The following is an 18,949-nucleotide window of genomic DNA, read 5'->3' on the forward strand; positions in this document are numbered from 1 at the left end:
ATCTTTTGGGGTTAATCAGTTTCTCTGTTCTTGCAGGGATGTCACAGTTTGTTCCATCCAAAGCAACTTATGTTTGGCTTTCACAGTGGTATGCATTAGTCTAGAAAGTTAGGACCCTAAGCTAAGAGATGCTTTGTCTGTCGAGGCAGCTTGTATCAGTAATTGTACAACCCTCTGGTATAAGGAAGTCTAAAGACACCATCCTCAACTCTGGAGCTGTGCTGCATCAAATAGGGAGCTCAGACTTTCCTGGCAATCATTTCAGGCAAAATCCTTTGGTAAGCACTGAGCCATTCTCCGAGAGTCACTGCTCTGGAGTCTTCTTATTGATCTCTAGGAGCCAGTCGGATGGATACAGCTGTGAATGGGGTTGAAGCGGCTCCATGAGCAGCAAGCAGGCAGTGTCCCACACCGCATCCTCCTGCCTTCCTGGCAGGGCATATCTGCAGAGCTGCTGTTGGCGTTCCGTGAAGTTTCTCCTTGGAGTCCCTCCCACTCTCATGAGCTGTCCCTCAGCACACCGCTCCAAAAGGAAAGGTAAACGCATTGTTAACGATTTGTTAAAATCATCCATTTTATGTTTACTCATATTCTTTACTATCTGTGGCCATTTAACAGTCTTAGGGAATGAACAAATTGTCCTTGGTATCTGAAATATAAAGAAAGTCTAGAGACTCATCGTAGCAGACGGTTTTGTTCCTCTTCTCTTACGTAGCCTTTTGAGCCAACACAGGGCCAGACTCATTTTCTTTTCTCCTGATGATAACATTTTTATCTCAGGTGCTGAATTGCTCCACCCATCCAAGGAGCTCTGGCCTATGGATATTGATGCTTTTTGTCAACGTTTTCCTCAACTAGCATTTCTTGAGAAGATGCCCCTCTGCTGAAATCCCTTCCACCTACTCTCTGCCAGGGAGCCTCCTCTTCCTCTTCCCACTCACACTGTCTTCTTCCACTCTCTTAGGACTTCTGGAAGGGAAGCTTCCCCCTTTCTCATGGAAGCAAGCTAACTTATCAGGTTTTGAAACTGTTACATGTCTCAAATGTAAGACAGATGCCTCCTGTGGCTCTTGCCTTTGTTTCCGCCTTTGTGCAGCAAGAAGACTACGCTGTGCCTCCTTCTGGCAGTCCCAGCCAGGTCTCTGTTCCCTGTTCTAGCTTCTCTGTCTCTCATTGGTTCAGTAAATCTGGTTTGGGTGGCCAGAGGTCAAGGTTCATAGGTGGAGGCAGGAGGTGGTGGGAGAGGGGTGATGGGGACATTTTCTCCTTCTCTCAAAGCAAACTGCACCCTGGGTTGGCATTCTGGAAATTTGATGAAGGTGGAGTGTTGGCTGTGTTACAGCATCACTTGAGGTGGGGGCAACCCCTGGTTGATGGGTGCTTTACTGGGAATGTCTGCTGGGAGCCTGTGGCTTTGGGCTTCCCCGAGCACAGTGACCTGAACTGAGTATGACTTCTGCAAGAACCCTGGAAATGATGCCCAGGTGGATCCTATACCCATGGTTGTGGGTTTCATCTTCTTGCTCCTGAGTTACTGTTTGGGAGCCAAGAGAATAGCCGGGGACTAGGAGGTGGAGTGTGGTGACGACTCCCTGCAGAGGTAAGCCCGACTTGCCATCCTGGAGGCTGTAGTTCCTGTCCTACATTGCCCTGAGTGAATCTAATGCCAAGTGTGCTCTCTGGAAGTCCCCATGAGTCAGAATGTCTAGTTGAGCCTACAAATAAAGATATCCCTGGCAGGAATTGCAGGCTTTACCCGATTCTCCCTCCAGAGAGCCCCCAAAAAGTGGATATTTTTGCACCCAATTGTGCAGTGTGATGCATTTTCCCTCTACTGGACAGAATACTGCACAGAAGGAGAAGCTGAATTTCACCCTCAAACCACCACCATCACTACTGGTTATCATCATTTCACCATCATCAAAATCCCCATCATCACAACCCCAAGATTTGTGGATTCTCACCATTGCCTGGCACGTCCCCCTCTCTTGCAAGATCACATATTACTCTTTTTTATTTCCTCTCCCAGCATTTTCCCCTGCGGACAGCCTCTCCTAGGAAAACACTGAACTGAGAGTCCTACTCCGCTGTGGGAGTCAGCCTAAGACAAATGCTTCTGTTTCAGAATTTCACAATCTGAAAAATGGGAAGACGAATCCTTGCCCCCGCAGTCATGCTCTGAAATGGTCTAGGTTCTTCTTATAATCACTACAATGACAGAGCGGTCTGAACTCCTTAAAGGTGAGATGGTCTAAATGTCAATAGATCTCACCACTTTCCGATGACACTGAAAGCCATTAGGGTCCCTCTGCATTCTCTCTCCCATCCCATAGCTGTCTCCAAGCAGTCACTGGCTTGTCAGCACAGAATGGATAAATTGTGGTGTGCTTTTGCATCTTGGGTTATTATGTTTTCCGAAGAAAGGAAAACAATGAAAACTCTCAATAGTCAGCCCACTCTGCTTCTCCCAATAAACTGAAGGACTGAGTGCCACATGTGTATAAGAAAAAGAATGAGAGAGATAGAAGTGGGCCAGGGAAAAGGCAAGCAGCTAGAAGAAAGCCAAGAAACAGGAGGAGGAGGAGAGATGGCACAGAGCCCTATTCAGAGAGAAACACCACGAGAAGGAGAGACCAGAGCACCGGGCCAGCCTGAGCAGGAGCACTGGGAGGCCCAGAGCCACAGGAAACAGACCTATGCCTGACAGCCCCCTTGCGAGCGGGCCCAGGTGCACTCAAAGTCACAGGTGGCAGGTTTCCCATAAGTCACACCATGGGACTCCTGCTATGTGGTGCAAGAGAGCTAATGGAATAAGCACTGGGTTGTGAGTCAGGAGAACTCGCTTTTAATCCCAGATAAGAACCTTGAGCAGATTATTTCCTCTCTCTGAGCCTCAGTTCTCTCAGCTGCAAAGCAAGCAAACTAGACTGGTTGATGACCTGGTCTCTTCTATGTTCAGTTCGGTCTTCAAATCTGTAGAGCCATTGGTGGTAGCAGGTATTTATCCTCCTCTCTTTTGTCCATGCTCCCTTCAGGGAAGGAACATATTTCCCTGCCCGGTTACCCTATTGATGTTGGACTTACTAATGACTAGTGTTAGCCAATAGGCTGTGGGTAGAACGGACAGTGCGCTAGTTCTGAGCAGATGTTTTGAGATGCATTGCAAGTTTCCACCAAGCCCTCTTGTGCTTCTGCATTCAACCAGGAAAACAGCACATCCAGTAGTCCCTGCTCCTTTAGCCTGGGTCCCAGCATGAGGAGACACTCAGAGCAGGCCTGAACCCAATGCACAACCAGAAGTTAAACCCAGCCAACCTCAGCAGAGCCAAAGCCATCTTCCAAACCCCTGAATGGGAAATAAATGTTTGTTGTAAGGCACTGCGATTTGTGGAATTGTTTGTTATTGCAGCCAGTGCTGACTAGTTGACTAATACATCATGTGACAGGAAAGCATGTCTCATAGAAGGACACATCAGAGACTGATCTAAAGCCTGCCTGAAGGAGAATGAAGGGCAGCTAGAGGGGTCCCTCCACTGTTTCCCCCTTCCATGCCAGAGCTGCTATAAACCTCCATATGGAGACACACCTGGCTTTTGGCATCAATAATCCAGGGCTCAGCAGGAGTAGGAGGAGAGTTTGGTGGGAGGCGGAAGGAAATTAGAATGCATCAATGTCAAATTGTTCCCCGTTCATAGTCCTCCAAACCTGGGCCGCCTGCTTCTCTCACTGCCTAGGTGCTATAATGAAAAGACTCTTGAACTTGGAGTTGATATATTGGTTTAGCTAACTTGGAGAGACAGCAAGATGGCTTAGACAAGTTTACAAGTTCCAGCATCTCTGGTATCTGGCTACTATAACAAGTATGTAAGTCTCCAGGCTTTTCTGATCCCTAATATTAAAGAACTCCAAAGAAATTCACACAAACATCAGCCCAGCCAAATTCTAGCTAATAGATATTTTTCTGCCAAACAGAGAAGTGTAGCATATTTAATACAATATACTAATAACGCCCAGAGAGGATAACTGTGGAACTCTAATGTTCCCAGGACTGTGACTTAGGGGATAACCTGAGAGTTCTAGGGTGGGATGTCTGACCAGAGCTTCCCCACCTCCTTAGCTGCTTAGACCGTGTCTTCAGAGCCGCAACAGAGCCACAATCATCTGTTGGGCGAGGGAGGGGAAAGACCCAGCCCTCCACCACCAAAGCTACATGGTGGAAGAAAGGAAGAATACAAACTTGGGGGTGGTGTCAGGGAAGGAGTAGGATCTAAAGCAGTGGGTTCCAATTTTTTTTTTTCTAAAACACTGAAACCTTTTAAACAAAACTTTATCTGGAACAGAAATACATGTAAATAGATAAAAGAACAGATGCCATGATGAAACAGGAGTGAGAATTTGAAGCCTCCCTGTGCAACATTCCTTTTCCATTCCCTGGTTGGGATGGGGGAGCCTGGAGCTGTGTGTGAGGCCCCAGTACTACACAAAGCTGGAAAACCACTGGACTAGAGAAACTCACGGCATTGAAACAGGCTTAGAGAAAGCTGGAATAAGGCAGGGAGTGGGAGCAGATTCAACCATGGCTGTCTCTAGGCAGTTTGCTGTGAAGAGAATGGAATGAAATGGGCAGGCATCCCTTGTCATGCTTGGCAGTGTAGGGTGCACAGTGGAGAGGAGGCCATGCACACCCTGCTTGAGGTGCATAGACTTAACAATTTTTCTCAAATCCTCCTAGAGGCAAGCCTCATCTTTATCTTCAACCGTGCAGACAGGTTTGTTTGGGAAACATCTAGATCTTCCTTCTTTTCCCTGCCTCCTCCCCCTTCCCATCCACTCCTTGAATCCAAGCCTCTGGCCTCTCCTGAGCTCAGAGGTCTCAAGCCTGGGGCCATATCTGCTTCAGCCTCCCACAATGGGGGATCCTGAGGGATCTGTCCATCCCACGAGCACATGATTCCCCACTTCCCATGGAGGCAAGCCCCCAGACCCACCTATGCACACCACGTCCATGAAGCCATACATCCCATAGCAGATCTGGAAGAGAAGGTCTTGGCGCTGCCATCTTGCCGAGGGGCTGAAAGTTGACCAGATGAGCCAAGAAATACTGGCGATGAGGAAGAGGGAGCCCAGGATGGCGGCTGCAACCTGAACCTTCTCAATGACCGTCAGAGAGATGGCCTGCCACTGTGGGGGAGAGAGTGGCCAGTTAGCAGTCGTTTGGATGCCCTCATCCCATTCCCACCCCTCTTCCGTCTGCTGCTCCAACAGCCCACCTCTGATTTAAGATTTAAGCCAGGGCTTTCCAACCTGTGGTACAATGTGCATTTTGCAGGTTTCTGAATTTCACATTGAACTTTAGATGCAGAGAAAATCTCTATCACACCAAATGATCACAGTTAATTGTAAGGAGGGGGCTCTAGGTGGGCATGGTTGGAAAGGAAGACCCTTAGACTTGATTATGATATAGACAGAGAAATGGAGAGAATGATGAAAATGCAGAGCTAGTGAGGGTGGTGTTCTAGGCCCCCTGACTTTTTTTTTTTTTTTTTTTTTTGAGACGGAGTCTTTGCTCTGTCGCCCAGACTGGAGTGCAGTGGCATGATCTCACTGCAAGCTCCGCCTCCCAGGTTCACCCCATTCTCCTGCCTCAGCCTCCTGAATAGCTGGGACTACAGGTGCCCGCCACCATGCCTGGCTAATTTTTTTGTACTTTTTAGTAGAGACAGGATTTCACCATGTTAGCCAGGATGGTCTCGATCTCCTGACCTCATGATCTGCCACCTCGGCCTCCCAAAGTGCTGGGATTACAGGCGTGAGCCACCGCGCCTGGCCTGCTCCCAGATGATTCTTTTCAGAGAAACACAGTCTATTTTCTAACTAATAGGTGCTGAGAGTGCACAGGCTTTTTTGTTTTCGATTTTTGTTTGTTTGTTTGTTTTTTTCTTGCTTTCTACAACATCACCTTGCATGCCACTTAATTTATATGCTAGAGGTTACCAATTCAGTAGACCAGGGAATGAGATGTGGGGAGAGAGAAGAAAAACAGCTTATTTTACTGAATGTATATCAACACTATTATTTCATTTTTTAACAGAAAAAGCCCTGTGCTTATAGCAGTATTGACAGATGGGTTAAAGGCTAGGGTGTGGGTGAGTTTCAACACTGAAATTCTATGATTCTATGGTTGGTCCAGGCAGTATAGGTCTGAAGGAGTCAGGAGTTAGATTTTTAGCTTGGGGTTTATTCATGCAGTTACTCAAGGAATACATATCGCGTATTTTCTATGTGCTGGCCACTATGCTAGGTGTTGGCAATGAAGCCCTAGGCAAAAACAGACAAGGTGCCTGCCCTTATGGAGCTTATAGTCTAGGGAACTTAGACAACAATATAATTATTTGCACATGCAATTCATCAAGGGTAAGTCAGGGAGGAACACGGCACAGTGAGAGCTGGTGACAGGGGGATTCGACTTCCTAGAGGAAGCGATGCTTGAGTTGACTAGGTTACTAGTCAACTAGGCAATGAAAGGAGGGAAGACTGCTCCCAGCAGAGGGAAGAGCATGTGCAAAGGCCTGTGCCAGGAGAAAGCATGGGAAGGATAAAAGCCTGGGAGAAGATAAGAGTGGGTGGAGTGAGACAGCAAAAGAGCTTGTGGGGTGAGACAACTGGAAAAGGAAGAATGAGAGATCACACAGAACCTTGTAGAATATGCAGAGACTTTGTGCTTTGTCCTAAGTGTAGATGTGATGATATGAATTGTTTTATGCAGAGGACTGACAGGATCAAATTTGGGAAAGTGGGGGGAAGGACATCTTTCAATTGGAGACATTTGCATAACACTCTGCAAAGAACACCCCCAGAAAGCATTTCACTCTGAACTCTGAGAAAAGGCAGACTATTTTCCCTCTGCCAACAGGGAGACCTGGATGGAAGCATTGATTCATTCTGGCTGTAGCTGGGATTGGCCTGGCCGGTGGCCCCCAGGGAATTGTAACTGTAGGGAAGCATTTCACTTGCTGGTCCAGACGTAGGACATGAGCCTCTACATTTAATTATACAGATAGGCTCCATTACAGGTAATTGGGGCTTTACATTTTCCACTGTTTCCCCTGCCTAGGGCTACACATAATGAAAGGATTTTCCAGAAGATGACTTCATCATACAGACTTCTTTCATGCACAACAAATGCTTTTTCCAGGGCCTGCCCTGCTGCCTGGAAAGAGGGCTTCTGGCTGAGTTTTTGTTTCTACCATTGAGGCATCCATAATCCTCACTTTCTCCTGCTCCTCTAGACTTCAAAAATGCCAAATATAGAGGCACAGAAAGCTTCTCTTCATCCCTAAAACCCCTTCTACCAGCTCTGAAGCCAGCTATGGAACCTAAATGGGGCTTCTGACTGCAGTGTAAAGCGTGACGAAGAAGCAGGGTGGGGTGCTATGGACAAGGCACTCTCCTCCTGTCTGTCCCATATGAGGCTCCACAGAGATGACGGAGAAAGCAGAGAGTGAGTGAGCTCTGAAAACTCACAGGAGGGCTGGGAGGGGGAGATGGGCACCCGGGGTACCAGGTTGCCACCAGATCCCCACTCTGATCTCAGTATCATGAGGTTTCTCCATCCCCTGAACTCTCATCCTGCAGCACCAGTGAACGGAGAGACAAGGGGAAGAGCACAGAGACCGGATGTTGTGTGTCTTAGAACAGGAAGGAGCACCGAGTGAGGGATCAGATGGCCCGATCCTGACTGGGCTCCGCTCCTACGCACTGACCTAGGAGAAGTCAAGAAATCATGAGGACCCTCAACTTTCCTTTCTGTAAAATAGAAATAATTGGTCTTTCCTGCTTCCTAGAGTGTTGTGTGAAATGAAATCACTCTTAAACCAGTGCTTTGAAGGGCGTTCTTAATGACGTTTCAGCAAAAGTACAGATCAGCGTGTCAAGGTGGGGGTATTCCCAAACGTGCCTGTGCAGAGGGTAAGACCTGGACCCAGGAGTCAGACCCCCACATCCACTCTACCACTCAGTAGCCGTGTCAGCCTGGGCACGTTGCTGAACCCTTCTGTGCCTCCATCGTCACATCTGTAGATTAGGAAAAATAATAGTGCCCACTTCACTGGGTTGTTTTCAGGACTGAATTATACAATATATGTGAATATTTAGAACACTGACTGGCACCTAATAAGCACTAACTAAATGTTCATTAATAATTGCAATTCAGATGTAACAAAGAGAGGGTAGGAAGCAGCCACAAAGCCTTGAGACCCTCAGAGCCATGCTGTGCCTCCTTCCTCAGTGGTTCTTCTGGCTGGAAATATTGCTTCTAGAGGATCGCTAAGCTGATGCCCCATAGGACACTAAATAGTGTATTATTTCTCACTACTTTTTTTCTTTGTTTCTGAGACAGGATCTCGCTCTGCCACCCAGGCTGGAGTGCAGTGGCACAATCATAGCTCACTACAACATAGACCTCTTGTGCTCAAACAATCCTCCCGCCTCAGCCTCCTGAGTAGCTGGGACTACAGTCATGGGCTACTATGCCCAGCTAATTTCTTTTGTAGAGACAGGGTCTCATTATGTTGCCTAGGATGGTGTTGAACTCCTGGCCTGAAGTGATCCTCCAGCCTCAGCCTTCCATCAGTGCTGAGATCACAAGTGTGAGCCACCATGCCTGACCTATTTCTCATGACTCTGTCTGGGGCATGAACCAGGAGGTAAGATAACCAGGAGACCTGGAAGGAACTTCCCCCCTCTGGTAGCAGAGGCAGTCCTGGGATTCCCATCCATCGCTCCACCCACTTGTGGTGGGGCCTGCCAGCTCCATCCTACACTGTAGATGATCCAGCCGGGCTGGGGCATAGCAGCCCAGAAGTTGCCCACTGTGCTGAGTAGGCAGCTGTCTCACATGTTGCTGGACCTGAGGAGTGCAGGACATACAATTGGGACATTTTGGACCACAACCACACAAAATCGCTTCTAATCCAAACTACTTCCTTCTTCCAGTGCTATCCAGAAGTGAGACGGCATTTTCTGAGCACACACCATTGCATTTCCAGGAGCAACAGAATCAGAGGGAGCCTCCACCAGTGAATGTCAAGAAACTCACAGTGGAAGACAGGGTAGGGACTCAGGAATAGATGCATATGGATCCTCATAGATTCATATTGCTAACACTGCCACTTGCTTACCTGACTTGGGAGATTAGAATAACCTTTTCGTTTTTTACCCCCAGGAGAAAGTTATCCCTAAATGCATTTTCACTTTATGAGCCAAGGGTAGAGCCAAGGAAGGGTGCTTTGGGCTGGGTTCACAGGTTTGGAATCTGACCCTTTCTTGAGGCTTGAGCTGGATGAAAAGAAAGGGGAGGGTTAATGCATTCAGACCCCTGCTGGAGCCCAGAGGATGTGGAGTCAGCTGTCTCGTGACACTGCTATTTTAAGACACTTTGAGATTTTGAAATGAATTGAAGATGGAACCAGCAGCAGGGAAAGGCACTTCTTTATGACCCCTTGGTATACTACTAAGAGGGCTAAGGTGCCTGGGGCTTTTAGTGCTACCTTCCAGAAATGCCCCACAAGCCCAGCACACCTGTGTGTGCAACACACACACACACACACAGGCTCATTCTTGGGATTGCCCCATGTAAAACTCCATGGGGTGTAAAACAAAACACCTGGACACCATAGCTGTGGGTGCTTCCAGCTGCTCCTCCATACAAAGACCCCATCGCCAACCCCCCCCCGCACCCCCCATTACACCTCCTGGGCTTTCAGGACTCCCCCCTCCACCACCACCCCAGAGAGGAGGAGTGAGACTGTGCCACGAGCTGAAGTCCCCATCCTCACGCTCGTGCTCACTAATTGATTATGTGGCAGCTTAATTGGCTGATCATGCATATGTGGAGGTATTTTCAGAAGCAAAATGCTCTCTGTATGTGTGTGTGCCTCGAAGGAGAGCTGCTTGATTTGGGGCATTTGTGAGGGCGGCACAGGCCTGCCAGCTCCTCTGGGAACAATGGATGTGTCAGGGCAGGGATAGAGTGGTGGGGGCAGTCAGAGGAGCCCTAAGTTCTGTCTGAATCTGTGTGGCAGGCCCTCATTTCACCCTGGTCCTACCTGCCTTTCCAGGATAGCTTTTTAATATTCTCTCCCCTTCTTCTATTTCTTATTGCTTATATTCCCATTTTTCTCTGCCTCCCTCTCCTGTTTCTTCTGTTTTACCTCTGTCCCTTGCCATTGGAAGAGTGGTCTCTGAACCAGAAGCATCAACAGGTCCTCCTCCAGACCTACTGAGTAGCCTGCATTTTGACAAGACTGCAGATCAATTACATGCACATTGATGTGTGAGAAGTGCCATTAAGTCCACTCTTATTTCTTCTTCTTTGTTTTTTTTTTTTTTGAGACGGAGTCTCACTCTGCTGCCCGGGCTGGAGTGCAGTAGCTCGATCTTGGCTCACTGCAAGCTCCACCTCCCAGGTTCATGCCATTCTCCTGCCTCAGCCTCCTGAGTAGCTGGGACTACAGGCATCCGCCACCACTCCTGGCTAATTTTTTGTATTTTTAGTAGAGACGGGGTTTCACCATGTTAGCCAAGATGGTCTCAATCTCCTGACCTCGTGATCCACCCGCCTCTGCCTCCCAAAGTCCTGGGATTACAGGCGTGAGCCACCACACCCAGTCTTTATTTCTTCTTTACCTGCCCATAATTTGATCTCAGTCCTTCTCCTCACCCCTCCCACCTTCTGTCTTTTTGTTTCCTGTTCTCTTCTGCCCTCTGGCCCTTCTCTTTTCCTTCTTCTTCTCTCCCTCCTTCATTTCTTCCTTCCCTTTCCTTCTTTCTTCCTCTCCTTTCTGCATTCATTTATTCATCCATCACTTATTCTCCCTTTTCTATCTGATTCTCCACACTTCTTTCCTTCTGTTTCTATTTCCCTCTCTTTGTTCCATCTCTTCCTCTTCTTCTTGCTGAAGCTTAAGAGAAAACACAAATATCCTTTCATCCCCTCCTACCCCACGCCGCCCACCGTGCTTGCCCACCCAGCCCATCTCCTTCCTTTCCCTCAAACTGCCCTGAATCTAAGGTGAAGTAAGCCTCCTGCTGAAGCAGGTGGTGTGGAAGCCCCAGGCCCAGCATCCCCACCGGGCAGCCCTGGGTCGTACCTGCAGAGGATTTTTTGTGCTTATGGCGATGACGTGGTACTTGTAGTAGCACAGCTCGCAGCTCCAGCAGCCCCGCTCGCTGATCCACTTGATGAGGCAAGGCTGATGGGTGCACTTGACCGAGCCATCGCAGCGGCACGGGCTCAGCAGCTCCCCCTGCAGGGAGAGAGCACAAGGTGATGAGGCTGAGACCTACGGTGGCTAGTGGGTGGGTGATGGGCGGGAGCATGGCAGCCTGGTTTGGGCCACCCAAGTAGGCCACAGGCTTTGTTTGGGGGCACCAGACTCCACAGAGGAGGCCTGGGCTCCTGCACCCCCACCATGAGAGCCAAGCCATGTTGGTCAGCACAACTAACACCTCTGAGCCCCTGCTCCTACTTGATACAGCACAGTGCTATTAATTCCTAGGGTTCTACGAAGATGAGTGGGCTGGGTTCTGCGGAAGCCTCTGCTGTTCACAATGGGGTGTCAGGCTGCAGAAGCGTCTCTGTAAAGGCTCGGCCAAGGGCTGCAAACTCAAATGCCCTCAAGGACAGACGGGCAACACAGATAACAAAAGCTAGCTAGTGGAGACTGAATTGGAAGGCTCAGACCCAAGTTAAAGGGAAAGCCGCCATCAGCTCTAGCCAGTGTAGATGTGGGGATCTAGGATGTTGGGCAGATGCCCTCACTGAAGGTCTGGGTCCCTCCAGCCACCCTTGGGCCTGGCTGGGGTTAGCTGGGAAGCCCAGTTGGAATCAGAGAGGCAGAGGACTCAACTGAGCAAGATGGTGTCAGGATTTGAAACCTCCTTTGAGTGGACTGCAGCCTTGGGCTCACTCTCCAGAATGTCCCATGACCGTATGTCAGATGGTCGTGGCTGAAACCTGTGTTTTTTGTTTGTTTGTTTGTTGTTTTTGAAACAGGATCTCACTCTGCTGCCCAGGCTGGAGTGCAGTGGTACGATCGTGGCTAACTGCAATCTTGATCTTCTGGGCTCAAGTGATCCTCTGGCCTCAGTCTCCCAAATGACTGAAACTACAGGCACGCACCACCATGTCCGGCTAGTTCTTTATTTTTTTGTAGAGATGGAGTTTCATCACGTTGCCCAGGCTGGTCTTGAAATTATGGATTTCCATCTGCCTCTGTAATCACGCACTTGGCTGCAGACTGTAGAATCGGCTCTTCCTTCTAAGATTCCTGGAATCATATTTCTTTTCCATTTCAACTCCTATCACTCAAGGATCTCACTGTGGCCTGGAAGAGGTTTGGAATGTCCTTTTGCACCTGGTCTACCTGTCAGCTGTTACTCTCTGTCTTCAAGATGATTCAAATGCCGCCTCCTACTGGAAGTGGTCCCTGGCTGCTCCAGGTTGAGCACAGTGCTTTGAGCGCTGAGTGCCTTATGCTGAGTGACTTGGGTACATCCCTGTTAGCACGCTTGGCGCACCATTATGAGGATCTACGCATATCCCTGTCTACCCACCAGAGGAGCCCCAAAGGCAGGGTGAGGCATTCATCTCTGCACCCCTTTCCTCCAGTGGCAAGCCCTGTACCCAAGGTGCAAGCCCTAAATAAGTTTTCATGTTTGAATAAGTACATGAAAAAATAAATCAAGGGTCTTCTCAGGTTGCTCGCATTGCCTTGCGGAACAGGAACAAGATGCCCACTCCATGAGAATGGGAACCACATCCATTTTGTTAACTCTGGGAACAAACATCTTGCTCAGTGCCTGGCACTCTGTATTTGTGCAATGAATGAACTTGGCAGAAATGCTCAGGTGCTCATCCCCATGAAACCCTCCTTGGTTCCCCACTCTGCTCCTCCAGTATCAACAGGCCCCCTTTGCTGTGGCTCCAGGCCCTTCCCATACCCTCTGTTATAGCGCGCCCCCATTTGCCCCTCACAGGGACAATGTCTTACCCATCATTGCAGCCCTAACATCTAGTAAAGGGCCTGGTAAATTTTGATACTCAACACAACTTTGAGAGCTGAATGCATGCGTATCTGTCTTATGAACGAGAGGTTTTGCTTCTCTAGGACATGGCCAGCCTTTGGCTCCAGGTAGGCAGCCACCTCCTGGAGAGGAAAAGAAGAGGCGGGACATGCCCACGTTGCTGGGCACTCGGCACACTCATCAAGGCCTAAGTGCCCTTGTACTGAGGAGCTGCTATATGACTCTGAAAAGGAAACAGGAGGGGGTGAGTGGAGAGACGTGCTGGGGGAGGGGCGAAATTCCTCATTATTCGTGGCAGCATTTCCAGGCTCATTAATTCTAACAGGATGAGCTGGGTTTGATTAATCGGGTTGTTAAGCAGCCATGTCAAATTGCCCATCAGGTAAGAGACATTACTTCTGGTCCCTGGCAACAGTGCTGAGCGACAGTGAAGTCTCCACGCCTTGCTTCCCAAGCAGCAGCCAAGAGACAAGCAGGAAGAGCTGCTGCCTGGGGCACAGCTGATAACAATAGCTGGGCTCTGGCTGTGGGACCATCAGCGCTCACGGGAGCCCCGCCCTGAGCCTCAGCGTGCTCATCTGGGTGGAGAAAGGAGGAGCGTGACCTGGCCTAATCCCAGTGACTGGCTAAGGGTCAAGAGGGAAGGACTATGCCGCTTCCCCTCCAGAGAATCATTCATTTTCCTTTAGGGAGAAGAAAACTCCAAAAGGCAGCATAGGGACTTGCTACTGGCATTACAAATATTAGAAAGCAAGGATGGTCTGGGTGAGGTGGCTCATGCCTGTAATGCCACACTTTGGGAGGCCAAGGCAGGTGGATCACTTGAGGTCAGGGGTTCAAGACCAGCCTGGTCAATATGGCAAAACCCCATCTCTACAAAAAATACAAAAATTAGCTGGCCATGGTGGCATGATCCTAAAATACCAGCTACTCAGGAGGCTGAGGCAGGAAAATTGCTTGAACCCAAGAGGCAGAGGCCGAGGTTGCAGTGAGCAGAGATGGCACCAGTGCAGTCCAGCCTGGGTGACAGAGTGCAACTCCATCTCAAAAAAAAAAAAAAAAAAAGTAAATAAAGCAAGAACAACAAACTGTTAGAAAACTTTAACTTTGATAAAGGAAGTGATGATCAGGGATTTGCTGTGGGGGTTGGGGGGAATCCAGAAACAAGCTATTTTAACTCTGGCATTCAGGCAAGTTTTGTGGGTTATGATTTAGTGTATTTCTATGTACATTTCGGGGAAAGCCCATCATCTTTTTAGTGTTTAGGGCTTCTAAAAAGCTTTAACAGGGGCTCTTTGCCAACTTCTACTGGTCAGACCTGTATGTCTCCAAGAACAACAGAAGTGGAAATGAGCCAGATGGATTCAGGCTAAACTTAGGAAGACGCTCCTTGCAGTAAACTCTGTTAAAAGCCAAAATGGTGCTACATGGACACTGAGGTGAATTCCTGCCCCCTCTGCCCTAGTAAAATTCTCTCAATATAATAGATGTCCCTAACTGAGGAGAAAGGTTAAATGACTCCCTCAAGGTCACACGGCCATCAGACTCTGAGCTTCACCACCTGCTCTGCTCATCCGCCTTCCATCCTCTGATTCCTGCTGCCCCACCTGCACCTGTGCCTGTAAGTCTCCCCTTCTCCAGGTCCCACCCCAATTCCTGGCCCAGCTCAGACCCTCAGCCAAATCTCCCATCCTTACCCACAGTTTTTCACTTCATCGTTTTCAAATGCTCTGGGATTAGAGCTGCTCCTACATACCCCATAGAACTGAGCACATCAGCGATGTACAATTAAAGTGTGCTTACTAATTGAGCAGGCCCCAGGGTATGGGAAAAGACAAGCCCTTCTGGCCCAGCTACTGAGGCTCCAACATTTGGGCTGGGAGGATTACTGTGATCTTGTTTGCAGAGCTCGGCAAACTCCACAGATCAAAGGGGCTCATTAATGCAAAGGGTACCAGACACTTCCTCAATGATCTGCTCAGAGTGTTGGGGCCAGAGACTGCCCTGGGAATGACTGAAACAAGGAAAACGGGATCTTCTCTAATCATCTGGCCCCCAAGGGACACACTGTGGGGGAGTGGTTAAGAACATGGTTTTGGGAAACAGCCGCTTCATTTTGGAGTGTCTGTTCACCAGCTGTGCAAATTTAGCCAAATCTCTTAACCTCTCTGAGGCTCCATTTCTTCATCTTTCCATGGCAAGTAACTCTTACCTCCTCAAGGGTAGTTGTAAGGATTTTGTTTGTTTGTTTGTTTGAGACACGATCTCACTCTGTTGCCCAGGCTGGGGTTCAGAGTGGAATGATCATGGCTCACTGCAGCCTTGACCTCCCCAGGCTCAAATGATCCTCCCACCTCAGCCTCTTGAGTAGCTGGGACTACAGGCACATGCCACCATGCCCAGCAACATGTATTGTATTTTTTGTAGAGATGAGATTTCGCCATGTAGCCCAGGCTGATCTCAAACTCCTGGGCTCAAATGATCCTCCTACCTCAGCCTCCCAAAATGTGGGGATTACAGGCGTAAGCCATTGTGCCTGGCCTGTAAGGATTAAATGAGATCATGCATGCAAGGGTTTGACACAGTGCATGGCACAAGTAAGTCCTCCTGTTAAACTGTTACAATTCGAACTCACATTTCTGTAAGAACTTTAATGTCATAGTTTTTTCTTCTACAACTCTATTTCCTACTGTCACTCTAAGACAGGTGAAACAGATAAGGAAGGGAACGACTGCTGAAATAAAAGTCAGTTGAGTCACCAAAAACAGTAAAGATTAAAGAATTTTCTAAGAGACTCTGCCCTTCTGGGATGGATAAGGGACCCTGACTTCTAGCCCAAGATCATCCCTTGTGTCACCATGGGGACACTGGGAGCATCTGGGGAACCTTCTTTTCAGGGGATGCCAAACAGAAGAAGAGTGCAGGCCTCTTGTATGGATTAAGTGGGGTCGTGCTAGAGGCAGGAGGCAGGAGGGATGGAGCTGGTGGGAGGGAGAACAGATGTATTTCGCTCACTGCAGTGGGAGACCATAATATGCCTCCCCAAAATACGAAGGCGTGTTGAGCTAAGACGATTAAGAAGCAGCAGATTTAGGAGAGCTCTCTTCTCTTTCTCTATTTGCATAAAAGTAGGACTTAGATTTACAAAGACAAAAGTTATCCTGTCTCCGCCTCTCCATCGGGAGAACAAAAGTAAACACTGAAGACAGCTTTAGACTCTCATTAACCTCCAGATGACACCAGAGGAATTTATATATCTCTATATATGAATATATTTAAAAATTTAATATAAATAAATGTATAAAAATATAGATAAATAAATATATATATATATATATATTTTTTTTTGGAGACAGAGTCTCTCTCTGTCACCCAGGTTGGAGTGCAGTGGCGCAGTCTCAGCTCACTGCAAGGCTTACTGCAATAGAGGAATTTATATTAACAAAGTTTACTAAAGTTTTTCTGCCCTTTGTTTTCTTTCCCCCGGAGTTGCTGCCCATAACCACTCAAAGTCCTTTTCCTTTGTCTTGCCACTTCTCTAAAAATAGATTGTTTTTGTTGAAGATGCTATATTAGCCAGAGTTCTAAGCCAGTGAATTACCTTTCATTGAAGTTTCTCTTACGTGATACACATTGCATACCCTAATAAACTTGCTAGTTTTTCTCTTGTTAATCTGTCTTTTGTTACAAGGGTCTGTCCCAACTAGAAACTTGTAACGGTTGAGAAGAAATTGTTTCCCTCCCAACACTGCCAATAACACAGCAAGCTGCAGGCACCAGTCTCCGGTTGTTTCTCCATTCATAGATTTCTTCCTGTTTATTTTGAGCTTGTTTCATTTTTTACCTCTTTCAGTCTGAAGGTCTCGCTTTAGGAGTCCCTAGGTTACCTGGTTGCCATGGTAGTGACAGGTAAATCAAAGACTTCCCCTTCTGCCCACACAGATGCCAGGCAACCCTGCCACTGAGTAGAAATAAATAAACACAGTCTAGTGTAGCAAAGACAGTCCTGTACCATGTTGCAGTTTGGAAATCTGAGAGAACAGAACAAGGAGACAATAGCAACATCAGCCTTGGGGTACAGTTTAGGGACATGTTCCTTAATAAGACTAATATGATGGTTAAAAGCTTGGGCTCTAATCTCAGGCAGACTTGGGTATATCCAAGCTGTTACAATCTGTGTGACCCTGGGCAAGTTGCTTAACATCTGTGGGCCTTGCTCAGTTATCATTCATTCATTAAATGTTTACCTACTATGTTCTAGGTTTTGTTTTAGGTGATAAGGATACTACAGTGAATGGAACTGACTATAATTCTCTAGTCAAGACAGACAATAAATATGATTAAAAAATAATAAAGAATATGTACCTAAGAGGCTGTTATGTGAGATGGAGAAAAATAAGCAGGGAAAAGGGAAATGGAATAGAAGGAGGGGGGGAGTTGAAATCCTACATAGGGTGGCTATGTATGAATGCTTCACTCAATGGAGGTATTTGAATGAAGAGCCGAGGAAAGTAAGGGAGCAAGCCATACAGTTATTTGGGGGCTGAGCATTCTGGACTGAGGGAACATCAAGTGCAAAGGTCCTGAGGCAGAAACATGCCTGGTATGTTCTAGGGGAACCAAAGAGGCTGGTGTCTCTAGGGTAGAGAAGTCTAGAGGAAGAGGGGCAGAAAATGCAGTCAGAGATATAACACGGATCAGGAGTCAGGGGATAGATCAGGCCAGGCTTGTAAATCATTTTAAGGACTTGGCATTTGTAAATGAGATGGGCAATCGTGAGTGTTTTGAGCAGAGGAGAGTGGCATGATCTGATCATATTTGACAGGATCACTGGCTGCTCTATTGTAAACAGACTGGAGGCAAATAAAGGCTGGTGTTGTGTTCACCCAGGTGAGTCATGATGGTGTTTTAGACCACTATGGTAGCAGAGGAAGTCCTGATAAATGGTCAGTTTTAGGAGATATTTTGAGGATGTAGATGTTAAGATTTGCTGATGGGTTGGATGTGGTAAGGAGAGAAGCCGAAAAGTCAAGAATGATGCTAATTTTGACCTGCACAATGAGAAGGATAGGGAGTTGCCTTTAATTGAGATGGGGAAGACTGAAGGAGAAGCGGGTTTGGAGGAAAGATTGGGAGTTCAGTTTTGAAAGTGTCAACTTTGAGATGCCTGTTAGATATCCAGGAGGAGATGTCACACAAGTATTGAGAGGTATGTTAATCTGGAGTTTAGGGGGAAGGTCCAGGCTCAAGATATAAAGTTGAGAGTCATTTGGTGTACAGATGGTGTTAAAAGCTATGTGTCTGAATGAGACAACCAAAGCAGTGAGTGTAGGTAGGAAAAGGAAAGGGTACCAGACCTGATCGCTAGAGGATGCCAAGGTTTAGAGGTCAGGAGATGTAGAAGAACCAGCAGAAGAGACTGAGAAGGGAAGCTCAGTGAGATGGCTAGAGTATATTTTTCCAAAAGCCAAGAAGAAGATAGTGTTCCAAGAAAAGAGGGAGCAATGGACCTTGTCAAATGCTGCTGATGGGAATAAAGCATTAATCATGGACTTGGCAAGTTTTCTTTCTGGTTTCTTCTATTTTCTAAGTGCAATATGAAGAAAAGGCACGGGCTGAGAGTGAAGATTGGGGAGGATGCCCTGAAGGTCTGAGAACTGGCATAAAATAGTCATCCAGGAGAGTTCTAGGGTGATTAGACTAGAGAAATAAAGTATGCTTGTGGCAGCACTAAGTGTCCTTTCCTTTAAAATAAAATGGCTCCTCTGTGAAACTGAGGGAGGAAGGTAGTAAGAGAGTCTGTTTAGCTCCATGCCTGGCACACAGTAAGCTCTCAGTAAATGCTGGCTAAGGCCGGGCGCGG

The 18,949-nt window shown here is 47.6% G+C and overlaps 1 protein-coding gene across 1 annotated transcript in view; it reads right to left on the reverse strand.

Annotated features, from left to right (window-relative positions):
* MARCHF4 (membrane associated ring-CH-type finger 4) overlaps nt 1–18,949 on the reverse strand; it is a 111,520-nt gene that overhangs the window by 14,180 nt on the left and 78,391 nt on the right. Inside the window, 2 exon segments of the mRNA NM_001266961.2 lie at nt 4,989–5,181; nt 11,151–11,306. Coding sequence (NP_001253890.1) covers nt 4,989–5,181; nt 11,151–11,306 — 349 coding nt within the window.

Source organism: Macaca mulatta, chromosome 12, assembly GCF_049350105.2.
Source record: "Macaca mulatta isolate MMU2019108-1 chromosome 12, T2T-MMU8v2.0, whole genome shotgun sequence".
Classification (NCBI taxonomy): Eukaryota; Metazoa; Chordata; class Mammalia; order Primates; family Cercopithecidae; genus Macaca; species Macaca mulatta.